Source organism: Euleptes europaea, chromosome 16 (genome assembly GCF_029931775.1).
Source record: "Euleptes europaea isolate rEulEur1 chromosome 16, rEulEur1.hap1, whole genome shotgun sequence".
NCBI lineage: Eukaryota > Metazoa > Chordata > Lepidosauria > Squamata > Sphaerodactylidae > Euleptes > Euleptes europaea.
In genome coordinates this window covers 53,309,276-53,335,028 of record NC_079327.1, presented here as the reverse complement: position 1 = coordinate 53,335,028, position 25,753 = coordinate 53,309,276, and the positions used below count along the sequence as shown (strand labels likewise).

The following is a 25,753-nucleotide window of genomic DNA, read 5'->3' as shown; positions in this document are numbered from 1 at the left end:
CTTTAACAAAAAAGGTAAACATTACAGCCCTGATTTTAATCCAAGCCTGAGAAGAACTCATCCTTTCCTTTCCTACACCTCTGAGCTCAGACGGCTGCTGTTCTAGCAAGTGGCCTGTCTCTCTCCCCTTTCAACGGCTGTGGTGGCCACTTCTGTGGCACTGTGAGATAAGGAAAAGGTCCCTACATCCCTCTCCCTGTATTACAGCAGCATTAAGAACACCAGGAGAAAAACAAGACTTCCTTCCTACTTTGCCATGGCTACTACAGCCCTTGGGAGGGGGACAAGCAAAGAGAAGAGACCACTCATCCTGTCCATGTAATCACCACAATGCCAGAGGTAAGTTGCACTGCATCCTCAGGAGAGGCCACACAGTGATCAACTATTTTAGAGCTCTTGGGAATCTTCTGCTATCCCCGCTACCCTCCCCGCCGGAACTCTCCAATATTACTAAAATTGTCAGACCTGCTCTGTCTAGAACCTGGGAAATTTTGCTCACACTAAAAAGAGTTCCTTATTAAACATAACAGGCCTTTCATAAACAAAAAGTGGGCATTCTAATGGTTTCTCTCCATTTGAGAAACTGTCTTGTGACTTATGTTCAGAGAGAACACAAATGTTTACACTTAAAAGAAATAGCAAAAACCAAAAAGGAGTTCAGAAAAAGCTGAGATGCCAGTGGGGGTAAACTGGGGTTGGTTTTATTGTTGCTAGGATGTTTTTAATTGTATATTGTACGCTGCTGTAAGCCTTTGGGAAAGGCAGGCTATAAATGGTTTAATAAATAAATGTATATAAACAGACAATTAACATACACCTCTGCTTTTACTGCAGAAATTATGTTTACCCCCTACAACAGGTCAGAGGAATGTTGATTAGTCTTTCATACGTACCTCTCGAGTCTGAAAGCAAACAGCCTCTAGTGCAGCATAGGCAATGTGTTTTTTGTTTGTAAACTGAGTAAGGCCACAGATAATTCTGTACAGAGAGGGGGGAACCAAACACCAGAGTTAATAGAAAGTTCAGCTTTTTTGCTAATGTCTTAGAGTTCCAACTAGAGTTTATTACAACTGTATCATTAATATGCCCAGCAGCCAGATTAAAAAAAAAAAAGAATACTGTGGTAGTAACAGAGAACTGCTGTGTTGCACTGGGAAAGCAAATTCCCTCTTGCTTGGCTGAAATTGTACTAGCAGCACCCACAGCATTCACATTAGAGAAAGACACACTCTAAGCACTGGCCCAAACTACATGTGACAGAGACATACCCAGGTTTTTGAATGCAATTCGGTCCCAGTTATTAACAGACTGTGTGTGCTTGTGTGGGGAGAATCCAATTTTAAAAGAGAAAAGGAAAAGCAGTTCCCTACCCAAAGCTTTCAGTGTAACTTCAGCCATAAAAAAACCCTTACCCTCTTGCACTGGGTTCCCAGTATGGTGCATATAATCCTGAGAATGCTGGGACAAAGTAGCAGCCATAAGAAGTTCCCACTTCAGCAGCAAGCATCTCTAAAATAAAAACCAAAGCGCAATCTATCATACTGAAAAGACATCAAACAGATTATTCCACTAAATACTGCCAATTAGGAAAGCCAATGTCCCAGTTTTAAATATTTGCAATGCTATATGCAGTTTCCTATAGATATTTGCTCCTTTGACAGTTTCATTTGGTACGCTCTGTCCTGAAAAAAAAGTCTCAGTGAATTGTAATTATGAAACTTTTACTAAGTGTTTCATTTTCACACACAGAATGTCATCAGATTCCTGACAATATATTCTAATTTTGGTCTCCTATTATCAAAACCAATACATGGGTTTCTAATACCTATCCCTTATAATTCCTATGTCTCCCAGAGTTGCTTGCTCTAATAATTCTGATGAATCCTTCCTGAGCTCCCTATGGGTACACTAGAACTTCTAGAGACTCGGTAATTAACTCTGCTGGCTTATGTCTGGCCCAATTTGCTATCCAGAGATACCTAATAATAGTAAATGGGCGATCGCAGATTGACCCTAATGGAGACTTTACTTTTTTAAATCAAAATGGTGCCAGTGTTATCGATAATTTTCTGGTTTCACTAGATCTCCTACCTTTAATCAGTAATATGGAAGCTTGTGATTACATGGGCAGTGACCATCTCCCTATTTCTCTTTCCAACCTAACATGTGTTCAACATCTGACATCATCCCACCATCAAACGCTGCATCAATCCCCAAAAGCCCTAGCACGTGTTTACTGAGCTTGACTCCTTGGTGCGTTGCAGAATGCACCTTTTAGAGGTGACTTTGTTGAGAGCTGCCCTCCTTGGGCAAGAGTCTGCAGCTACTGTCCTAAATGTTTTCTTCAAATTAATTGATTTATTTAAACCCTTATTTACTAAGGAAATTACCTCAAACTCACACGCCTTATCCAAACAAAATTCTTGGTTTAACCATGAGTGCAGTCTCCTCAAACGAGCAATATCCAGGAAACACAAGAGAATTCAAAAGGAACAATACTATTTTAGTATTGAAGGAGCTGCTAACCATTAAAAAGAACTACAAAGGCTTGGTACATCGGAGGAAAAAAGAGGCCTTATATAAAAATGGGAGGAGCTTGATTACAGCTATAAACAACAATGATAATTCAACCTTCTGGTGGACCGTGAATTCTCTAAGTAATGGCTATGTCAGAGTCCCCGCATGTATCCCGTCATCGGTCTGGGTAGCTTACTTCAAGAGCCTTTTCTCCTATTCTCTGGACAACCAAGGACTCTGGACAACTATTCTCTGGACAACCTGTAGTGCCTCCTATTTTGCTGAATTCCTGGCCGGATGTGTTTCCTAATGAAATTAAACCGCTCATTGACCGCTTATGCTCAGGGAAAGCCCCAGGTCCTGATCTAATTCCCTAAGAACTCTTTAAAGTGAATAGTAAATGGTGGGCCGACATTCTTGCTCCTGTATTTACACAAATTAATGAATCAGGAGCCATTCCAAAATCTTGGAGACATACTATAATTGCCCCAATCTTCAAAAACGGTCAGCGCTCTGACCCAAGCTGTTATCACCCAATCAGCCTTTTGTCTTGCTTAGGCAAATTGTATTCCTCCTACTTATTAAAGAGGCTGTTGGATTGGGTTGAGAGTAATGACATCCTTGGCTGGGAACAGATTGGCTTCAGAAGGGGTTTGTCTGTTACGGACCACTGTGTAGTGCTCTCTCACTTAGCCGAGAAATATCCCCCCCCCCAAATGGCACCCTTTATGCAGGCTTTATGGATCTTAAGGGAGCCTTTGATGCCATCCCAAGGGAGAGGCTATGGTAGCAACTATTAATTTCTAGCATGGATAGGAGGTTACTATGGCTTTTTCAAAAATTTCATACTGACCTCACAGCTCAGGTTCGCTGTGGCGGCCAAGGAGAACTAACTGAGCCCTTTGAACTGGCCAAGGGAGTTAGACAAGGTTGCCTCCTTGCTCCTCTCTTGTTTAATCTATATCTGACCGATATGGCAACTAACTTCTCAGAGTCCTGTCATCCCCCAAAGCTTGCAAGTTGTCCCACCCTAATTCTACTCTATGCCAATGATGCAGTTTTTCTGTCCCGCACAAGAATTGGTTTGAAAAGATCCTTACAATCCTTTTCTAAGTACTGCTCTAGGGAAGATAATGAAATAAACCATCCCAAATTTAAGATTATGATCTTCTCTAAGAGGAGAAAAATGCCTCCATTTCACTGGGTATTAGACGGCTTTGAGGTTGACCAAGTCAAGGAGTTTGCTTATCATGGCATTCTTTTACCCATAACCTAAATTGGAATGCCCATCAAAAAGCAGTGTCCAACAAAATTAAACCTGTGGCTAGACATCTTACTGACCCAATTAGAACTTATAGAGGGGTCCGACAGGGATGCCTGCTTGCGCCCTTGCTGTTTGCCTTCTATATAAATGATCTGATAAGCCATCTGGGAAATTTTGAATACCATCCCCCCAAACTCGCAGAAAGGCATATCGGAGGGCTGTTATATGCTGATGATATAGTTATACTCTCTAGAACCACCATAGGGTTGAGGAGAGCTTTCAAGAGGTTAGCAAAATATTGTGATGAGGAATATCTCACAATAAATTATCAGAAAACCAAAATTATTGCCTTTGGGAAAAATCAGAAAACTAGGTTATGGGCACTCAAGGAGCATCAGATAGAGCAAGTGACCAGCTTTAAGTACTTGGGGGTTGTGGTTCAAGCAACTGGATCTAAGATTAACCATTGTAAACATGTGGCAGATCAGGGAGAAAGATCTTCAAATAGTATAGTTAGATTTCTTCTATCACATGGAGGTTACTTTATCCCCGCCTTGAAACTGTATAAAGGGAAACTATGGCTCAACTCCTAAATGGCTCTTTTTTGGGCTCACTCTCTTCCTGTTATGCCTCATTGGAGAGAGTCCAATCTAAATTTCTGAGAGCCATCTTACAGGTTCCAAAACGTGTCTCAAATGCCTGGATCAGATTAGAGACTGGAATGTTGAGGATCGAGGCTAGGGTACGTATTATGTCCACTCATTTATGGCTAAAAGGAAATCTGAATCCCCAGGGTCTCTTTCCCCTGATACTTCGAGATAATTTTCAGTCAAAATGGCTATGGGCTGTTTTGAATTATATTAGGAACTTCGGTTTATCCCCGTAAGCCCTTCTAAGTAGTGGGCTAGATCAAGCAAAACAGCTGATCAGGCAGAGGATCGAAGACACCGAGCGCCAAGCTGATATATCTAGAACACCAGATTTCATATGCCCACAGAGTGCCAAATATGCGGTCGCTCCAGCGGCTTATTTGGCCACATTGGAATCCAACAACACCAGGAGAACTTTCACACTTGCCAGGTGTGCGGCACTCCCCTCTGCGGTACTTGAAGGCAAATTTAAGAAAATCCCTTTTATAGAAAGAAAGTGTCCATGCTTGCTTCAAGAGGTGGAAACGAACGAACATATGCTCCTATGGTGTACCTTCCATAGGGAGGTTAGAATTAAAATGATTAACCCACTGCTAGAAAAACTCTCTGGAGAAACTGACAAAACTAAAGTGGACCACCTGTTAGCAGGCAATAATCCTCAGATCTTGAGCCATGTTGCTAGATACTGCATAATACGTAGGGCTTGGAAATCACAGCTGTAATTTTTTAACTATATTTTAATAACGGTCAAATTCTATTTTGATAGTGTTCTTATGGTTTGTCCTCAGATCTGCCTTGTCTTTGTTAGTAGGCTGATGACATGCATTTCTGTATTTTTATAATGCTGGTCAAATGACCGTAATAAATTGGAATTGAATTGAAAACCTGTGGCTGGAGCTATTTTTCCATACCAAAGGCGGCAAATATATCCCAGGGACTAGTCAGGTTTTCAACTTAAAAATCATTCCAATTGTCCTTTTTGGCGTTGCCATTTGGATAACTGTTGTCAATGAATCTATAGATCGTCCACTGCTTCAGTGTTTTACGAAAACTCTTAAATGCCCCTTGATGGGTTGCTGGCGTTACCCTTCACTCTGAGTTTGGCCAGATGTCGCTCGAAGCTAGAGCATGGTTGGCCACCTTTACGTTACAACTTAGGCTGCGCTTTAGCACTGAGGCCTCCTAGCTTCTCTGAAGCCCGACCCTTTTAAATCTTCATGGCAAAAAATCTTAGATGAGAAATTGTCATTGTTGGGCTTTTCGCAGGATATGTTATTAGATCTTGGGGAAACTGAAGCTTTCACTATAATTAAAAAGTGCACTAAACAGCACTACTTTTCAAGCTCGTCGCGTTTGTTCATCTCAGTTTTTTGGAACACCACCACGCGGTTTGCCCACTTATACGTATTATTTGATAACTCCTTGTCTTTCTAGAGCCTCCTGTTTAGCTAGCTGCTAACCCCTCTATGGTTATAGTAATGCTAACCCCTCTATGGTTATGCAGGGCAGAATTTTGAATATATCATACCTAGACATGACCTGTCCTTGCTCTTCTGGTTCTATTGATTCATTCGCTCATGCCCTTTTGGAATGCCACTTTTATGAGGAACTTCTATCACATTATACATATTAATCTAATGCCTCTGTGTCTGACATAATGCCTTTTTTATTAAGTGACAGGGATCCCAAGACTACATTGTCAGTGGCAAGATTTATTTCAGTCCTTATATCCCTCAAACATTAGATTTACGCTGCTCAAGATCAATGGATCAAGGAGCTTCTAAGGGATAAAGGAAAGGCTTGCTCTAATATATTTCATAGTGTGTGTGTAAAGTGCCATCAAGTCGCAGACGACTTATGGCGACCCCTTTTTCATGGCAAGAGACTAACAGAGGTGGTTTGCCAGTGCCTTCCTCTGCACAGCAACCTGGTATTCCTTGGTGGTCTCCCATCCAAATACTAACCAGGGCTGACCCTGCTTAGCTTCTGAGATCTGACGAGATCAGGCTAGCCTGGGCCATCCACACTGTATTAAAAGTTTTTTTCTGATGCCATATGGGAAAATGTAGCCTTGGTACTCACTGAGATGGCTCTTTCCACTCTGAGGAAGAAGGGCATCTTGCAAGCTTGGGTTTTCCCGCCCTTTACCCGGGGAGGCAGGACCAAATTTCAACTTCCTGTCTCTCTGGCGGGAAAGCCTACAACTTCCAATTTTCCGAAAGCATAGACCGATAGAGACAGGAATAATAACAGTGTAACATTGTCAACCGTAAGGATAACAGTAGAAAAGGCTAAACATATAAAAGAAGTACACATATGTACGTAGGTCAACTCGGAGACTTAGTAAGGTCTAACTGGACAACAGGAAAACAGGGTTTGCAGAAGATAAAAAAAACCGCTGGGACAGAGGTTAGGATTAAGGCAAGGGCAGTGGATAGGCCTTGTCATGGGAACTACATTTTCTGAGGTTACTTATTATTGGAAAAAATGTCGAGGCAAACTCTATTAAGTTGGAAACATCCCAGCCAATTAAGAGTGACCACCCAGGCGATTAACATGAGAGTATAAGAATTTTGGGTGGGCAAGATGCCCTTCTTCCTCAGAGTGGAAAGAGCCATCTCGGTGAGTACCAAGGCTACATTCCCACTCTGAGCGAAGGGCATCTTGCAAGCTTGGGATGTCCAAGAGCTAAATCTCCGGGTGGGGTTAATCGTCCTGTTCCTCGACAACATGCTGGAGAACACGTCTCCCGAAGGCGGCTTCGGCTGAGGCATAGGTGTTTATGCGATAGTGACGCACGAAGGTGGAGACATTGGACCAGGTGGCCGCTTTGCAAATCTCTTCCACTGATGCCTGGTTGTGAAGAGCCGCTGTGGTCGCCGCACTCCGAATGGAATGGGCAGAGATGCCCTCTGGGATGGTAAGCTTGCTAGCGTGATAAGCTTCAACGATGCACTGGTTGATCGCCCGGCTGAGAGAGGGTAACTTCCGACCTTTGTTGGGCCTTGAGAGGGCTACGAAGAGCGAGTCGGAAGATCTGAATGGAGCCGTTCGGTTGATGTAAATTCTAATAGCTCGCCGAACATCCAAGGTGTGCCACTCCTTTTCCTTTGGGTTGGCTGGGTGAGGGCAAAAGGATGGAAGTTGGAGTTCTTGTTGCCTGTGAAACACCGAGTTCACCTTGGGAATAAAGGTAGGATCAAGTCTTAAGACTATTTTGTCTTTATGGAAAACACATAACTCTTTACGGATGGAAAGGGCTCCAAGTTCCGATATTCTTCTAGCCAAAGTGATAGCTGTTAGGAAGATAACTTTTTGACCTAAAAATCTAAGAGGGACCTCTCGTAACGGTTCAAAAGGAGGTTTGGTAAGTGCCTGGAGGACGGTGTTGAGCTTCCAGGTAGGGAACCGATGAATAGGAGGAGGGTTGGATTGGACGACCCCTCTTAGAAAGGCTCTAATTTGGGGATGCTCGGCTAACTTGTAAGCGTCTAGTGTCGGGATGATTGTAGAGATAGCGGACACTTGTTTACGCAAGGTGGCAGGTCTAAGGTTTTGGTGAACTCCATCCTGTAGGAATTCCAGTAACGATGGTAGATCAATGAATAAGGGATCTTTTGATTTTCTGCGGCACCACCTGGTGAAGGTTTTCCAAGTGTACTCATAGATCCTTCTAGTAGCGGGACGTCTGGCTGCGATGATGGTGTCAATGACGTCTTTGCTGAGACCGAGATGACTTAGCCGGAGCCTTTCAATGTCCAAACGGCTAGTTGGAACCAAGCCGGGTTGGGATGAATGATGGGACCCTGTTGTAGGAGGTTGGGAAGAAGAGGGAGGCGCCATGGACTCTGGACCGACATCTGCTGGAGAGCTGCATACCAAGGCCGTCGAGGCCAGTCTGGAGCAATCAGAATCACCTTGGCTCTTTCGAAACGAATCTTCCTGATCACCCTTGGCAGGATGGGTAGAGGAGGAAATGCGTAAAGGATTCCCCGAGGCCAGGGTGCCAGGAGCGTGTCTATCTGTTCTGCTCGCGGATGGTGAAACCTGGAGAAGAACCTGGGAAGGCGGTGATTCAACCCTGACGCAAAAAGGTCCACCAGTAGAGGGCCTGCTTTGGTGTTGACCATCTGAAAGGCCTGGGAGCAGAGGGACCATTCGCCTTCGTCCAAGGAGCGACGACTGAGCCAGTCGGCCTGAATGTTTTGGACTCCCTGAACGTGCTCGGCTTGAAGGTGGAGAAGGTTCTTTTCTGCCCACTTCAGGATGATCTGGGCCTCCAGGTGTAGGGACGACGATCTGGACCCACCCTGCTTGTTTAGGTGGGCCTTCGTCGAGATATTGTCGGTTCTGATTAGCACATTTTTGGAGCGCAGGAGGGGTTGGAAGTGGAAGAGAGCTAACCGAACGGCTCTCAGCTCCAGGATATTGATGTGCAACTTCTGTTCTGATTCTGACCATTGTCCCTGAACTGCTTGCTTGTCCATGGTAGCTCCCCAGCCCTGAAGGGATGCGTCGGTAAAAATCTGGATGGGGTCCGGGAGGATGAAGAGCTTGCCCTTCTGAAGGTTTGGGGCGTGACTCCACCAGAGTAAACTCTTCCTGACTTGATGTGTTAATGGGATGAGCTTGTTGATTTTTAGTGTAATGGATCGTTGGTGTGGTCTGAGGAGCCACTGTAGAGGGCGAGTGTGGAAGCGCGCCCAGGAGATGGAGGAGATGCAAGCAATCATCTGCCCGAGTAGACATGCTAGGGATAGGAGGGGTGCTTGGCTTGATTTGGCTATGGTGTCTGCCAGTCTGGCGATGTTGATGGCCTTGTCCTCTGTAAGAAATATGATGTCCACTGAGGTGTCTATGATCACACCCAAATGTCGAATTCTTTGGGTGGGCGTGAGATGGCTTTTTTCTTCGTTGATTAGGAAGCCGTGCTCCTCTAGGATTTGAATGACTCTGCTGGTGTGAGCCTGGGATAGATGTACCGACTGTACACAGATAATCAGATCGTCTAAGTAAGGATGGACTTGGATACCTCCCCGTCTTAGCTGAGCGATCAGGGATACCAGAACCTTGGTGAAGGTCCTTGGGGCGGAGCCAAGTCCGAAGGGAAGAGCCTTGAATTGAAAGTGGTTTCCCATGTACGCAAACCTTAGGAACTTCCGATCTGATGGGTGTATTGGGATGTGCAGGTAAGCTTCGCGAAGATCTATGGAAGTCATGTAGTCTCCGTGTTTGAGGGCTTCTGTGACGGAGAGCAGGGTCTCCATCCTGAAACGTCTCCGTGACACGTAGCGGTTGAGAAACTTGAGGTCGAGGATGGACCTCCAGTCCCCGTTCTTCTTTGGGACAGTGAAGAAGATCGAGTAGACCCCCAAGAAAAGTTCCTCGGGAGGGACCTTCTCCACTGCCCCTATGAGCAGAAGATGATGTATGGCGTCCAAGGATCTCAAGTGCTTTGCCTGGGACCGAGACACAGGAGATGGTAGGTAGCGGTCTGGAGGAGTCTTTCGGAACTCTATGCTGTAGCCGTGTAGAATGGTTTGCAGTATCCAGGCATCCGACTGGGAGGTTGTCCATTGTGGGCTGAACAGCTGTAGTCTTCCGCCCACTGGTAGTGACTTGGCGTCACTGTTTTTGAGGCTTCTGGAACCTCTCAGATTTGTCGCCTCTAAATTGTTGTTGTTGCTGCTGGAAAGGGCGACTGAATCGCCCTTGGCGACGAAAGGGCTGCCGGTTGCTAGGCCAGGATGGGCGCCTCTGCTCTTGTCGGTAGCGAGAAAGAGTGTGGGAAGAACGGAAAGGCCTGGAAAAGGGCCTGGACTCCTTTTTGGGAGGGTCAGGCATGGTGCGTTTTTTATCTTTAGTTTCTGCCAGCATTTTGTCCAGGCGGTCTCCAAATAGTTTGCCAGCCTGGAGGGGGATTGACAATAGCATGGATTTGGAATTGCCTTCCACCTTCCAAGCCCTCAGCCAAAGGGCCCTACGGATTGCCGCGTTAGAAGACATAGAGCGGGCAGAGAAGGACAGAGCATCCAGGGATGCATCTGCCAGGAAGGTTGAGGCTCTTACTAGTCTGTCTACTCCATCAACTATTCTCCTATCAGCTCCTTCAAGGAGTTGGAATATCTTTTTACCCCATGCAATGGATGCTCTGGCCATAATGGCAGCTGTGGTAGTAGCCTGAATCGCCAGGGCTGAGGACTCATGGACTTTCCTGGAGAGAAACTCCATTTTGCGGTCAAACTTATCCTTAATAGTTCCCGCCCCATCCTCAGACAGGACATCAGAGGATTGCAATGATGCTATAGGAGCATCCACTACCGGTAGGCTAAGGAGATCCATGGCTGCTGGGGACATATCATATAACTTTTTTATGGCGAATGGGAATTGCCTGTTTTGGGTAGGTTTATCCCATTCGGTTTTGATGAGTTTGACAAAATACTCTGGCATGGGAACTTTCTTGGTCTGGGTGGAGGCTCGGGGAAAGTATCCTTTGGCCCCAGTGGGCCATTGCTTGGCCTTAGGCTCCTCAGTGGTGCCTGGTTCCTCAGAGAGCTCTAGGGCAATGAGAGCTTTAGACAAAAGGAACTGGTAATCCTCCGGGGAGAAAAGCCTCTGGGGATCCTCCCCTTCCCTGACAGGGTCCTCAGTATCAGAATTATATTCTCCTTCCTCCCTGTCTTCATCACTATAGGAAGAATAAGAGGAGAGATCAGCCTCTGTCTGGACGCGGGAACTCTCCTTCAGAGCAGCCTTAGTGGGCCAAGACTTGGCTGCCATCTGGTGGCTGCAGCAAGGCTCGCTACTCAAGGACTGGGAGGGGGAGGGAGAGGGCTGCTCTGCAAGTTGGCCAGTAGGCGCGGGTATGTTAAGCTGAGCCTGCCTTCTACTCAATACAAATTGCATCATAGCCTCCATTTCCTCAAAGGAGAAGAGGCTTCCCCCAACCGAAGCTGACCCGGGCGTTGGTACATTACCGTCCGACGTCCTCTGGGCTTGTATTGAATCGATGGGGGGCAGTACTTCCACTCGATTTGCAAAGGAGGGAAGACCGGAGACGGCGGCTGGCGGGTTACCCGAGCTGTGCTTGGAAACCTGATGCCGCTTGGAGCTCCTCCCGGAGCTGGAGGATTTAACCTTTCGTTTTGCTCCTGTCTTTTTTCCGGAGCTGGATTTGGCGGTAGCGGACTTGCCCGGCTCTGTGATCTCCGCCGCTGCACCAGAGCCACCGCCCGAAGCTTCTAGCGGTTGCGTGGCTACAAGGGGGCGAAGAGAGGGATCATAGTCCCTCTCCGACAACAAATAGTCCTCTCTGGGGACCTCTTGAATGGTGTCCGCCATTTTTGGGGGGGCCGTTCTTAGCAGAGATCAGGGGGGGGAAAGGGGGGGCTTTTTTTTTTTTTGGGTAAGCGGAAAAGACAGGAGAATGAATAGGAAGTAAGAAGAGAGCGGTAAGAATGAGAAGAATAGGGTAAGTAGAGCGGAGCTCTGCTAATCACCAGCTCTCCCCGTCAAAGGCAGGAGGGAAAGTGGAAGTTGTAGGCTTTCCCGCCAGAGAGACAGGAAGTTGAAATTTGGTCCTGCCTCCCCAGGTAAAGGGCGGGAAAACCCAAGCTTGCAAGATGCCCTTCGCTCAGAGTGGGAAAGAAACATCTTTTCAGAGTTATAAACACCAGACAAGTAAAGAAGCCTAGCAACTATTCACTAAAATGTCAAATAATTGAAGCCAATTATTAATACTTACCAATTTCACTTGAGGACTTTGCAATGCCCAGGTTGTCCCTCAGCCAACGAACAACAGCACCTGCTATGGCAACAGAGCCCTAAAGCAGAGAACAGGTCACTGCTAGTTACTATATCTTCCTTCTTAAAGCACAGAATTACATGGAGGTAACATGCACAAACTGGGGACTTCTTTATAGCTCATAACAAAAGCATACCATATCTCCCAAAGACGATCTCACACACACTAGAAGGAGTTGTGGCAGTTGCACAGATTTCCATCAAATGGGCCAGGCAGCAAGACCATTAACTTAGAACAAATTCACACATGCTAAGTAAGTATTTGTTGTTAGGAAGTGACGAACATGTGGTAATAAACTGGCTTTAGTGGAAAAAGAATTATTTCACATAACCTCAAAACCTAGTATGTAGCAATAGAGTCTTGTTACACACTTAGCTGCCAGTTAACTACAGAACAGTTGCATGCAGAGAAATCAAGCAAAAATAAGCATTGTACTTTTTTTGGTGCCACAGAACCAACTTCAGAATCACCCAGGGCAACTCAATCCCAACTAACCTCGGGTTGCGGCTATCCAGGGAATACATGCAGTAGTTATTCCTTGGTGCAAAACCAAATGGACAAAGGCAGTATAGAAAAATTATACTTACTTCTAATGCATAGCACACAGGTTTGTCTCTTCCCAGTTTGTAAGCCACTGTGGTCAGCAGGCCATGTTCAGACACTGCGGGCTTAAAAAAAATGCTGAAAATTTTTACCTGCTTACTTTAGAAGTTGAGTTGTTTCTCAAATAAATTATTACTTTATGTGAAAAGCTAATGCTTAAAGATTAACCATAGTTTGGAGATGCAAACAGATTTTAATCAATAACTACATATCAACCAATGTTTCAGGAGAGCAATTTCAACATTTTATATATCATAAACTGCTGATCTCTGAAAGTATCAACTGACAAAGACTGCTGTGGTAGCAAGTATCAGGTTAATTTTTATATGTTACAGTTATCTTAAATACTGCATAACTGACTATAGCCTTTCAGTATATTTTTCTTTGGGGACCTTAAGGCTAAACAAATAATTTAAGCTGTGGTTTAAAACATGAACCATTTGGCTTTAATGAACAGCTGCATTCAGTTGAAACAAGCTGTAATTAAATTGCCAATGGGGATGAACACATCATGTTGCCATGATCGCATGTCCCTTTCTCTTGTCTCAGCTTCCTCCTCCTCTTATAAACAGAGATAATTGAAAATCTCCAGGTTTGATCAAGCTCTTATTTGCACCGATGTCTGAATGCAGGTATGTTGGCCAGTTGGAATTTGTTTACTCTTCACAATGGGGATTTAACTGAGTTGAGAGGATGTGGAACTACAGAAGGGAGTGTACAAGCATGTCAACAAGCTGTGTTGATGCCTAACTGCAGTTTAATTACTGCTTGTCATGACATCTGAATGCAGATTAAGATATTTAGAATATGACAGGCATGGGAAAGGTAATTTTCTTTTCTTCTATGAGTCATATACGGAAAAAAGTAGCAACTTGTCAGGGCTTCAAGCTTTTCAGTCAAGTGATTTTATTCCCAGCACTAACCTTATGACCTGTGTTGCAGAGCAAGAAGCAGCCTGTACCATATCTACAGTGGAGATGACAAAGTTATTGATCTACTTCAAAACAAGAAGTACAAGATGCATTGCCAAGATTATCTATGGCCAAACTGCATACACATACCACAAAGTGACTTTATACACTCAAACTGTAGCCACAACAGACTAATGATTCAAATAATAATAAAAAACCTGTTCTGCATAAACATAGCAATGACTAATTTAAATGTTTATCTAAAAATGTACTGAACTGCCAAGGATGGAAGAGAGTAACGACACCCACTATTTCTCCTTCTGCCACTGTCATCAGGGGCTGTAGTGCACAGTGGCAGCTGGGCTATACTGAACAAAATGCTCATGTATACTTCAAATGTTGTGCTTGCTCCAAGAGCCTAAGAGGCCTCATATAGCTTGCACGGGAACTTGTTTGATATCCTGTGTACAAAGGATCATAGGAGATGTTCCAGTCTGCATGTTTAAATTCTCTCAAAGAGTCAGACAGGGCAGAACAAACATGGTTGCCTTTTTGACTGAAACAAACGTGCACTTTCCTCTTCAGTCAAAACCTGATGAGAAAAATAATAAACTGAGTGCAGATTTGCTGGGCCTGTCAGTTCTCTGTAGGGCCTACCAACCCCTGGCCATGTTTAGTTCACATTACCATCATTTTCGTGCTATCCCTACTTCATCAACCTATAATGGGTTTGGAATACTCTCAGAAAAACAGGTGGTGGGAATTTGTCTACTTACTTGAGAGCTATTGTCTGTGTAAAAAGCTATTTCAGAAACATTTTGATTTTCTAGCATTTTAACAAACACCAGCAAACCTTCTAACACAAATGCACAGCATAGCCATACAAATTGAAATTGTGACTAAGAAATAGTACACCATGCTTATCAGGAATTATGTGAGGGGGACCTCTGCCTGAGACCCTGGAGGGCTACTGCCTGTCTACACAGACACTGACCTTGTTGGACCAAGAGTCTGATTCAGTATGAGGCAGCTTCATGTGCGTTCATTACGATAATTTAACTGGCAAAATGCTTCACCTTTGTTATTTTGATGAAATCCTTACAGAAAACCCTGTGCAGTAAGTTGGTGGTAGTAGTCTTATATTCCACATCTGAAGTAGACATTCCCTGATTCTGAGCTCAGTTTTAGCCACCTTGGTACACCAGTCACCTAACACTTTGTATTTCAAACAAAGGGCTTTTCTACATGCTTGACTTAAGCCTGATTTTCTTGGCAGTTGATTACAAGCATTGGAATCAATCTGGGCATGGTTCTTCTGCACATTTGCTTTCCCTCTGTATTTTCACATTTGTGGAGTCAGTTTATTGTTTTTTGCATGTGCCTTAAATAATTAGTATTTTCAAGGGAGGGTGCTGTTGTCATTGGTGGCATCACAGCATCCCTCTTTTATATTTTGTGCATACTTATATTGATATATTGTTATAGCATTGTAATGATAGGTTTAGCAGGTTCTCTACATCCTCAGCTTTCTTTCACAGCATGGTGTAGTGGTTAAGAGCAGTGGTCTGGAGCAGTGGACTCTGATCTGGAGAACCGGGTTCGATTCCCCACTCCTCCACATGAGCGGCAGAGGCTAATCTGGTAAACTGGATTTGTTTCCCCACTCCTACACACGAAGCCAGCTGGGTGACCTTGGGCTAGTCACAGCTCTCTCGGCCTCATCCACCTCACAGGGTGTCTGTTGTGGGGAGGGGAAGGGAAGGTGATTGTAAGCCGGTTTGAGTCTCCCTTAAGTGGTAGAGAAAGTCAGCATATAAAAACCTCTTCTTTCTTTCTTTCTTTCTTTCTTTCTTTCTTTCTTTCTTTCTTTCTTTCTTTCTTTCTTTCTTTTTAAAAGGAGGTTATCTAGCCTCTTCCCTTACAGAGATATGCTTTTTTCCTCATAACTCCATGAGGGGAAAGGCTAGAGACTCAACAAAATAAAAGCCAGGAACTCAAAAGACCTGCTAAACCTATCATTTCAATGCTATATCGGTATTTTACTGCCTTTAAAAAAAATAAAATGAAACCACTCATCTTCTGGGTGGGAGAGGGAGTGGTTTGATTATGACTGTCCAATAATTGAAAAGTGGGCTGGAGGTATCTGGGAGAAGGAAAACCAATGGAAACATTATGCACAAGAAAAAAAGGAGACTCAAAATCGGCTCCCAGAAAAAGATCAGGTGAAAGTGCTTTCAAATCAACTGGAACAACCCCAGGAAAAATATCAAAAAAATTGAAGCAAAACTAAAGGCACAAAAGATGCATGCGGAAATCAGGGGATAAGCCAAAGCAGTATGGGGCCAGAACTGATGGGGGAGGAAAACCATGTGGAAAAGTTCAAAGGCACGTCCTCTAATTGGCAGTGTTTAATTCTCTCTTACATAGGTTTAGTACAGAAATAATATTTTCTTCTCAGGTTAAACTCACGTATTTTTTGCCTGCCCGTTCCTGAAGCACATTTGTCCTACTAAAGCAGCAGACTGGTCACCTAAGCACTGGAAGGAAAAATACCACCGTTTTCAGCCAAAACATCCCAGAACAGTTAATCTGAACCACATTGGGTGTTTGTTGATTTTTGACCCAGCCTCTGTCTTGTTGCCACATAAAACCTTTTCTATGGACAAGAACAGTTACAGAATTTGATTGACTAGGTAGTCTAAATGAGCCAAAGAATCACAACGTTCAGTTGACAGGCACAGCATATCACCCCCACTTAAAGGTGCTGGTGCCTGGATTGCCTTATTAACCTCAACCAAAACTGCATCAACCACTGCTGCCCTTAGCTACATTTCGTAGTTGTGTTCATGGCTAATTGCAGTTTAATTACTGCTTATTATGACACATTTATTTATTTATTTATTGAACTTTTGTGCCACCCATTTCTGACCAGGTCCAGCTCAGAGCGGCTCACAAGCACTTCAGTACAATTAAAATAACCATAATATACAATTAAAGCTTATTACACAACTTCAAATCCAGGTGCCCTCAACCATAAGCAGCACAAAAAGCAATGATGGGAAACTGTACAGAGGGAATAAGGGAATAATATAATCCAACAGCATGAATAATCAGACAGAATCAACCATAACAAAGAAAGGGAAGGGAAGGAAGGGAAAGGAGGCCAGCAGGATGGAAACCATCACTGTCCTCAACTGTATGCCTGGAAGAACAGCTCAGTTTTACAGGCCCTGCAGAACTGTTTCAAGCCCTGCAGGGCCCTGATCTCACTTGGCAGGCGTTCTACCAGGCCGGGGCAAGAGCCGAAAAGGCCCTGGCCCTGGTTGAGGACAGTGAAATACTTTTCAGGCCAGGGATTACCAGTAAGTTCTCTTTTGCTGAGCGAAGTGCTCTCTGGGGGGTGTACTGGGCTGAACTCACGAAAAGCCTAACCCCTGATTTTGGAGCAGACGCTGCTGCTCTGGCAGTCCAGGTTCAACCGTTATTGGACCTACGTTCATGCGAGTGTTACGGGGCCATTTTGAGGACCCTTTCCTGGGAGAAAAGGCCAAGACAGCCCTCCTGCAACTTCGACAAGGCTCTACACCAGTGCGGGAATTCGCGGACAAATTCCAGAGGCTCGCCAGTAAAATACTGGACTGGATCGAGACTACACGAATTATTTCTGGGAAGCCTTACATCCTGAGATATTGAACTGGGCTTCTATGCAACGAGACCCAGACACTCTTGAAGAATGGATTTTACTAGCCGAGGAAGTGGAGAGTCGTTGCGAATTCATTTTGTTGGCCCGCCATCGAGCCAAGGAGGGGGGCAACCAAAAAACCCCGACTAAGGCCGCAGCTCCTACACCGCGGAGACCTGCTCTACCCTCGCAAGACCGCGTTTCTTGGTTTCAGAGGGGAGCCTGTCTCATTTGCGGAACCATGGGCCACTTTGCAGCCGTCTGCCCGCTTCGGCCGGACCGGTTGGTCCCTGCTTGACAGGATGGACCGCACCGGAATCGGGGGGCGACCTCTGCGCAGAGGCACCGCGGCCAACAGTAGCGCCGCTCCTGGACGGACTGCGCCATCAGCTCTCCATGTCAGAGATGCGCCCCACAAACCTGCACCAGCGAACCCATCAGGGTTCCGGATTACAAGTGCCCCACTTGGGGACAACTCGCCGTCTTCAGATGAAGACAGGGACTGGGACTCCCCTGCCTTGAATCTCGAATCTCCTCTAGATCTGTCAAAAAACGGGCAGGGTCTGCGGTGAGTGGAGCGACACCGCGGACCCTCGCAGCTGTTCCTGCAAAGGCCAAAGCTCCAGTGAAGGTGAGTGAGATCGAAGATACTGTGTATGTAGACGTAGTGTTACAGCGCCATACAGGATTTGAGAGAGCGATGTACGTCTCACAGCCTTTTCCAGTTGCTTTAGCATGTATTAATTCTTAGTGATGCCTGTCCGCGAAACAAGTTCGCTGGGCGGACTTCTTTGCTCAGTTCCGTTTCGTATTGAAACATATGCCGGGGAAACAAAATGTCCTGGCTGATGCTCTATCCAGACTTCCCCAATATCCAACCAAGGTTGAACGCCCCACGGAGTCCCTGTTCACTCCTGCTCAAAGGGGTTTGCTGCCCACTCTAGCAGTCCAAACCCGACCGCAAGCCCGGCTCCCACCGCAGCCCCCACGGGGGGGCACTTAAAGTCCAACCACGCCGGTCAGCCCGACTGCGCCACCCCCCTCGCCTCCTTTGCCAGCCCCCAGTCACTCTGACAGTCCAACCATCCCATCCCCCTCGGGGACATCCCCTCCCTCCAACACGGAGCCCACACCGCCAGATGGGTTGGATCTCACAGACTCTTTTTTGGCCTCACTTCGTTCCGCTTGCCAAGCCAAACTCTCTGAGCAAGCCCTCCCCTCCGCTCTAACTGAACGAGGAGGTTTATGGTACAAAGACTCTAAGCTGTATGTGCCTAAGGAGCTCCGAAAAGAAGTCCTACAGCTAGTCCATGGAGCCAAGACCGTGGAACACTTTGGGTTTCTAAAAACATTGCATTTGTTATGGAGGCAGTTTTGGCGAGCGGGCATGCGAACTGACGTGGATTCGTTCATTTGCAGTTGCCCAGTCTGCGCTACGGTCAAAAGGGCCCAAGGGAAACCTCCCGGATTGTTGCAACCGTTAGAGACCCCCACTAGACCTTGGGAAGTGATTGCTATGGATTTTATGACTCGCCTCCCCCTTAGCAAGGGAAAAACTGTACTCTGGGTAATCACTGACCTGTTCTCTAAACAGGTGCATCTCGTCCCTTGTGCAGGTATCCCGTCCGCCCCAAAACTGGCCCGCCTCTTTGTGTCACATGTCTTCCGTCTACATTCCTTTCCGCGCAAGGTGATAAGCGACCGCGGAAGTAACTACGTGGCTAAATTTTGGAAACTTTCTTAAAATTAGTGGGGGTGGAACAAGGTCTCTCAAGTGCTTTCCACCCCCAAACCGATGGCCAAACAGAACGAGTGAATGCTGTACTAGAATGCTACTTGCGCTGTTATGTTAACTATCATCAGGATGATTGGGTTGAATTGTTACCCTTTGCTGAATATGCGTACAATAATGCTGTGCATCAATCCACTGGATTTAGCCCCTTACAATCATCTTCCCTTCTCCTCCCCAGAACAGACCCCCTGTGAGGTAGGTGGGGCTGAAAGAGTGTGACTGGCCCAAGGTCACCCAGCTGGCTTCATGTATAGGAGTGAGGAAACAAATCCAGTTCACCAGATTAGTGTCCCCTGCTCATGTGGAAGAGTGGGGAATCAAACACGGTTCTCCAGATCAGAGTCCATCACTCCAAACTCAAAGGGACTAGGCAAGTAGGTGATGTGAAAGACGTCTGCCTGAGACCATGTAGAGCCACTGCCAGTCTGAGTAGACAATACTGACTTTGATGGACCAAGGGTCTGATTCAGTAGAAGGCAGCTTCATGTGTTCATGAAGTTTCGAAGATCCGTTTCAAGTGGAGAAGGCCAAGGCTGCCGTTCTGCAACTCCGTCAAGGATCTTCTTCGGTCAGAGATTTTGTTGATGATTTTCAGAGACTGGCCAGTAAGATTGTCGATTGGATGGAGGCAACCCGAGTGCATTACTTCCGTACCGCTCTTAACCCTGAGATTTTGAACTGGGCATATATGCAAAGGGATCCAGCCACTCTGGAAGACTGGATTCTGTTAGAGGAGGAAGTTGAAAGCCGCCGCCAATTCATTACTCTAGCCTGGCGCCAGGCTAGAGAGGGGGACAGCCGGAAGAACCCTCCCAAGGCTGCCGCTTCAGCTCCGCGGAGACCGGCCAAACCTCCTCAAGACTGTACGTCACGGTTTCAAAGGGGGGCATGTCTCGTTTGTGGGGCCATGGGTCACTTCGCTGCGGCCTGCCCGTCACGTTTGGAGTGACCGAGTTCCACTCCCCGACCGGAGGGGACAACTTGCGGGAGGCCGCGCCCGGGGAAGGGGCACCGCGGCCGATCGCAGTGCTGCTCCCACATGGAAAGCACCCCCGCTCTTCACTTCAAGAGAAACCGCGCCAGAGGATTTGCCTGCGGACCCATCAGGGTCCAGGATTACAATTGCCCCGTTAGGGGACAGCTCCGCTTCATCGGAGGAGGGTGATCACTGGAACTCTCCTGCCCTGAACTTGGAGTCACCTCTCGATCAGCCAAAAAACGGACTGGGTCTGCGGTAGATGGACCGCCACCGCAGACCTCTGCAGGTGCCCCTGCGAAACCCAAAGCTCCCTTGGGAGAGACTGTGTATGTGGATGTAGTCTTGCAACATTACAGAAAGGGCCCCCAGTTAAATGTAAAAGCTTTAATTGATTCTGGGTGTGCCCGTACCTTAATGAATGAAGCCACCTTCAAGGCACTTAAAGTGATATCAGTGCCTTTACCCACCCCCAGTGCAGTTCGCCCAGATGGATGGCAGTGACTTTAGGGGCGGACCGGTGAACCGCCGCACTGATGGAGTGGCAATGGGAATTGGTTCTCACTGGGAGCAAATTAACTTTACTATTGTGCCCAATGTGCGCTACGCGGTGGTGTTGGGAGCAAATTGGCTCAAGGGACACAGTCCCACCATAGACTGGGAGGCTGAGACCTTAGCATTTAATAGCCAGCTATGTGAACAGCACTGTTACGAAGTTGCTGTCAAAACAGTAATCCGATCAACCCCTGCCCTAAACTCAGTCGCTGTCAAGCTGTCCCAGCTGCCTCCCGAATACCAGGATTATGCGGATGTTTTTGATGTGCAGGAATGTGACGCATTGCCCCCCCTCACCGCTGCCCAGACTGTGTTATTGAGGTGGTGGGGGATGAGAAGTTGCCAAAGAGTAAGATTTATCCAATGAGCCCAATTGAAAGAACAGTGCTCTGTGAGTTTTTAGACAAGAATTTGCCTCGAGGCTTCATCCGACCCTCCACCGCGCCCTATTCTGCACCAGCCTTCTTTGTGCGTAAGAAAACAGGGGATTTACATTTATGTATTGACTTTCAGAAACGCGATGCAGTTACTCAAACTAATGCCTACCCTATCCCTTTAATCTCGGATCTCCTGGGACAACTAAAGGAGGGGCACATTTTTACCAAATTGGATTTGGTCGAAGCATATTACCAAGTTAGGATTAGGGAGGGGGATGAGCCTCTAACAGCCTTCTCAAGTTGCTTTGGGATGTTTGAATTTCTTGTGTTACCTTTTGGATTGAAAGGGGTCCTGGGGGTCTTCATGCAACTCATAAACAAGATCCTACATGATTTGCTGTTCAAGGGAGTGGTGGTTTATCTGGATGACATTCTTATTTACTCTAAAACCATTGAGGAACATGTTGCCTTAGTGAGAGAAGTGTTGCAACACCTCAGGGACAATCAGCTCTATGCTAAAGTGTCCAAGTGCGAGTTCCACCAGAAACAATTGACTTTTCTTGGCTCCGTTATCTCGCATCACGGACTATGGATCCTGAAAAGGTGTAGGCAAAGATCACTTGGGAACCACCCACTACTCGTAAGCAAGTCCAAAGATTTCTCGGGTTCGCAAATTTCTACAGGGCGTTCCTCCCCCATTTCGCTCAAATTGCTCTGCCCATCACAGACCTCCTTAAAGGGGAAGGGAAGTGCAGCTGTCTTGCCTACTGCCCGAGTTAATTGAACCCCCCAGGGTCAAACTGCTTTTGACACTCTCAAAACGCTCTTTACCTCTGAACCGGTTTTGCAGCACCCAAATTGTAATCAAATGTTCATAGTCTTTCAAAATATCTCCTATCTACCCAAGCAAAACGTTAATTTTTATTAAATGATTCCAATCCGGAGGTTACTGTAGATGTTGCCAACTTTCTAGTGGATGTGATGAAAGTTCAAAAAGCGCAACCTTTGTAATTTCTATTTTTGGAACTTTCTGGCCTATGTTTTTATCTTAATGACTGCATATTTTATGTACTTTCTGTAACAATTGTAATATTACTTATGCCATTAAAGGTTTCATTCAACCAGAATGTTCATAGTCCAGGTGGATGCTTCCGACGTAGCAATGGGAGGTGCACTTTTGCAGTGGGGGGAGGATGGTCAATTGCATCCGTGCGCTTATTTCTCTAAGTTCACTCAATTGGCCCATTGGAGAAAAAGAGGCCGCTGCTGTTAAGCATGCCCTTACAGTGTGGAGACAGTTTTTAGAAGGCTCTAAACTGTCTTTTGAGGTATGGAGTGATCACAAGAACCTAGTAGCCCTGACGGGAGCCCGCAAACTGTCTGCAAAACAAGTGCGTTGGGCGGACTTCTTTGCCCAGTTTCGATTCGTCCTGAAATTCGGGGAAGCAAAACCTGCTGGCTGACGCTCTATCCAGGCTTCCCCAATATCCTACCAAAGTTGATCGACCCACACAGTCTCTCTTTACCCCTGCCCAACGCGGTCTGTTGCCCTCATTGGCAGTGCAAACCCAGTCTCAAGTCCAGTCCCCACCGCCACCGCTTTCAAAGGGGGGGGGGAGCCCAACGCCCGGCTGGGCCGACAGAGCCACCCGAGCGCTCCACCCCGCTCCCTCTGACTGCGCCGGCTCCATCACCCTCCGAGTCACCCTCCAGCGCAACTTCCAAAGCGGACGGGGTGGAAGGGTGGAAACTAACTGATTCCTTTAAGGACGCTCTCCTTCGCACTTGTCAAGCAGAGATCTCCTCTCAGACTCTACCAGCTGCTTTAGTTAAACACGGGAAGTTGTGGTACAAGGATTCTAAGTTGTATGTTCCAGAAGTGTTGAGGGGGGAGGTTTTGGGTTTGGTGCATGGCGCCAAAACCGCGGGACTTTTTGGGTTCTTTAAGACATTGCATTTACTCAGAAGACAGTTTTGGTGGGCGGGTATGCGATCAGACGAGGACTCCTTCATCCGCAGCTGCCCCGTTTGTGCATCTGCCAAGAGACCCCAGGGCAAGCTGCGTGGATTTTTACAACCTTTGGAGACCCCCTCCAGACCCTGGGAAGTCATTGCAATGGACTTTATGACCAATCTACCCCCCAGTGGGGGGAAAACAGTACTTTGGGTGATTACAAATCTGTTTTCGAAACAGGTGCATCTTGTACCTTGTGCGGGTATCCCTTCCGCCCCAAAACTGGCCCGCCTATTTGTTTTACATGTCTTCCGGCTGCATAGCTTTCCGCGCAAGATAGTGAGCGACAGGGAGGGCACCTACGTGGCCAAGTTTTAGAAAGCTTTCCTCAAATTAGTCGGGGTGGAACAAGGTCTGTCTAGTGCGTCCCATCCCCAAAATGGTCAAACGGAACGGGTCAATGCGGTTTTGGAATGTTATTTACGCTGTTATGTCAATTACCATCAAGATGATTGGACAGACCTGCTGCCCTTTGCTGAATATGCATACAATAATGCTGTCCACCAGTCCACAGGGTTCAGTCCTTTTCAGGCTGTATATGGTACAGAGTTTGGCCCTATTGGCCATATTAATGTTCCTGGGGAGGAGGGTGGTGCTGACGTGGCTGAGTGGGTGCGTGCGATCCAAACGACCTGGCCGTGGCTGGTTAAAAACCTGGAACATGCCAAACGTAAATATAAGGCTCAAGCTGACAAGCACCACTCGCCGGAATGGGACTGCAAGGTGGGAGACCTGGTATACCTGTCTACCAAAAACCTACGGTCTACCTGCCCATGCGGCAAGCTCAGTGCCAAATATGTGGGCCCATTCCCCATCTCTTGAATTATCAATCAGGTGACCATGGAACTGTCCCTCCCCAAGTCATTAAGGAGAGTTAATCCCGTGTTTCATATTAGTCTGCTAAAGAAACACATTCCCTCCCCGAAGTGGCATCCTGAACCACCGCCTGAAGTGCCTCAAATGGTGGGGGAGAAGAGCATTTCGAAGTGGCAAAAATCCTGGACTCCTGCATACACCATGGTACCCTTCACTATTTAGTTCGTTGGAAGCACTTTAGTCCTGCACAGGATGAGTGGGTGCGTTCTCGTGATGTTTCTGCCCCTCGTCTAATCCGAGAGTTCCATGCTGCCTATCCGCACAGGCCCGACTTGGGAAAGTAGGGGGGCCTTTGGGGGAGCAGAATGTCAGGCATGGCCTGACAATGGCATTGTCAGGCATGGCCTGAGAGTGGAATGTTGTGGTTAAGCCCAGGTGCCGAGGCCAAGGCCGAGTGCTATCCCGTTGTAGCCTAGCGGGTTGCCAATCTCCTGGACTGGTCATGGCAACCCCGGCAGATGCGTGCAGCAGCCTTTCCAGACCAAGCGGCAAGCCTGTGCCGCCGCGGAAAGGATTCCTCTTCATCCCGCAAAACCGGCAGTCAAAGAGCAGCAGCCAAGGCAGTCCCTCCAGCGAACCAGAGGGCATCCATGTTCCTGTGTATCCTGCCCCAGTGAAAGCCATATTGCAGGGAATACGTCCAGGCATGTAGCCTGCACCAACACCCCCCCTCCTTTGCATCATCGGACTGCTTAAGCAAAGCCACCCAGAGACATTGAGATAACAATGCCCGGATATTAGCAAGACTGCACCTATTGTTTTAGATCATTAAGCTCATCAGCGAGACTCCTTGTTTTCTCCTGAGGTTGTACAAGTCACTGGAATTAGAATAGATTTTTAAATTGTCACCAACCCACCCACGTAGCAGACCATGAGTTCTTTTGTCACCTTTTGTCACACTGGGAACCACCTGGATAATCCAATCAGCCCCCACCCCCTGGAAGAGTATATCTGGAGCCCAAAAGTCCAGACGATCCCTTGGGCCTTCCCCTCCATACTGCCTGGCACTCTGCCAGAGTGGGCATTCATGCATGAACACACAGAGGATTCCCCCGTCCCCTTTTATCTCCCATAGCCTACTGGAACCCAAGACGGACAACTCCTCTACTGGAAAGGTGTAGTATATCCCTTAATCTGCCTGCCACATGGCAAAAGTCTCTTCCTACCACCTGTTATTCCTAGATTCTTTGAATGTATGTGTGTAGTGCTATATTGAATGCGTGAACTATATAAACTCTCTTAATTTGGAATCCTTTTGCCTCTGTCTTGATTTCAAAGGTCACAGATTATTGACTCTGGTATACATAGGTTGATCTCGCTATATAAATATTGTAGTTTCCGATTGCTCAAGCTAATTTCCCCATTTATAGAGCAATTCGGGTAACACTGTTTTCAAGATGTTTAGACTATTCCGGTGGGTGCTCCAGGGAGGAGAATTGCCATGGTGACTGGGGTTACCCTGACATTTTTCTCTACTTAAACTGTGTACTGTTAGTTTGGTTTTCACTAGTATCCTTGACTCTGAGTAAGCCTCTTTCACCTGTTGATTTGTCTCAATAAATCTGCTTTAGTTTGACTGCTGTCAACTGAATTCAGTTTATGGGATCATCCCAGGGCGAGGGCTCACACTCTGATACTAGAGAGAATAGGTATGCCGCATGACTAGTATCCATTTTAACTAATAGCCATGAATAACCCTTTCCTCCATGAATATGTCCACTCCCCTCTTAAA

At 46.5% G+C, this 25,753-nt stretch overlaps 1 protein-coding gene across 1 annotated transcript in view; it reads right to left on the bottom strand.

Moving 5' to 3' along the window:
- Positions 1-25,753, bottom strand: part of GK (glycerol kinase) — a 67,856-nt gene that overhangs the window by 22,906 nt on the left and 19,197 nt on the right. Inside the window, exons 11-16 of the mRNA XM_056861808.1 lie at positions 16,219-16,286; positions 13,762-13,804; positions 12,823-12,903; positions 12,176-12,254; positions 1,413-1,509; positions 894-978 (exon numbers count right to left, since the gene is read on the bottom strand). Coding sequence (XP_056717786.1) covers positions 894-978; positions 1,413-1,509; positions 12,176-12,254; positions 12,823-12,903; positions 13,762-13,804; positions 16,219-16,286 — 453 coding nt within the window. The remainder of the gene's footprint in view (positions 1-893; positions 979-1,412; positions 1,510-12,175; positions 12,255-12,822; positions 12,904-13,761; positions 13,805-16,218; positions 16,287-25,753) is intronic.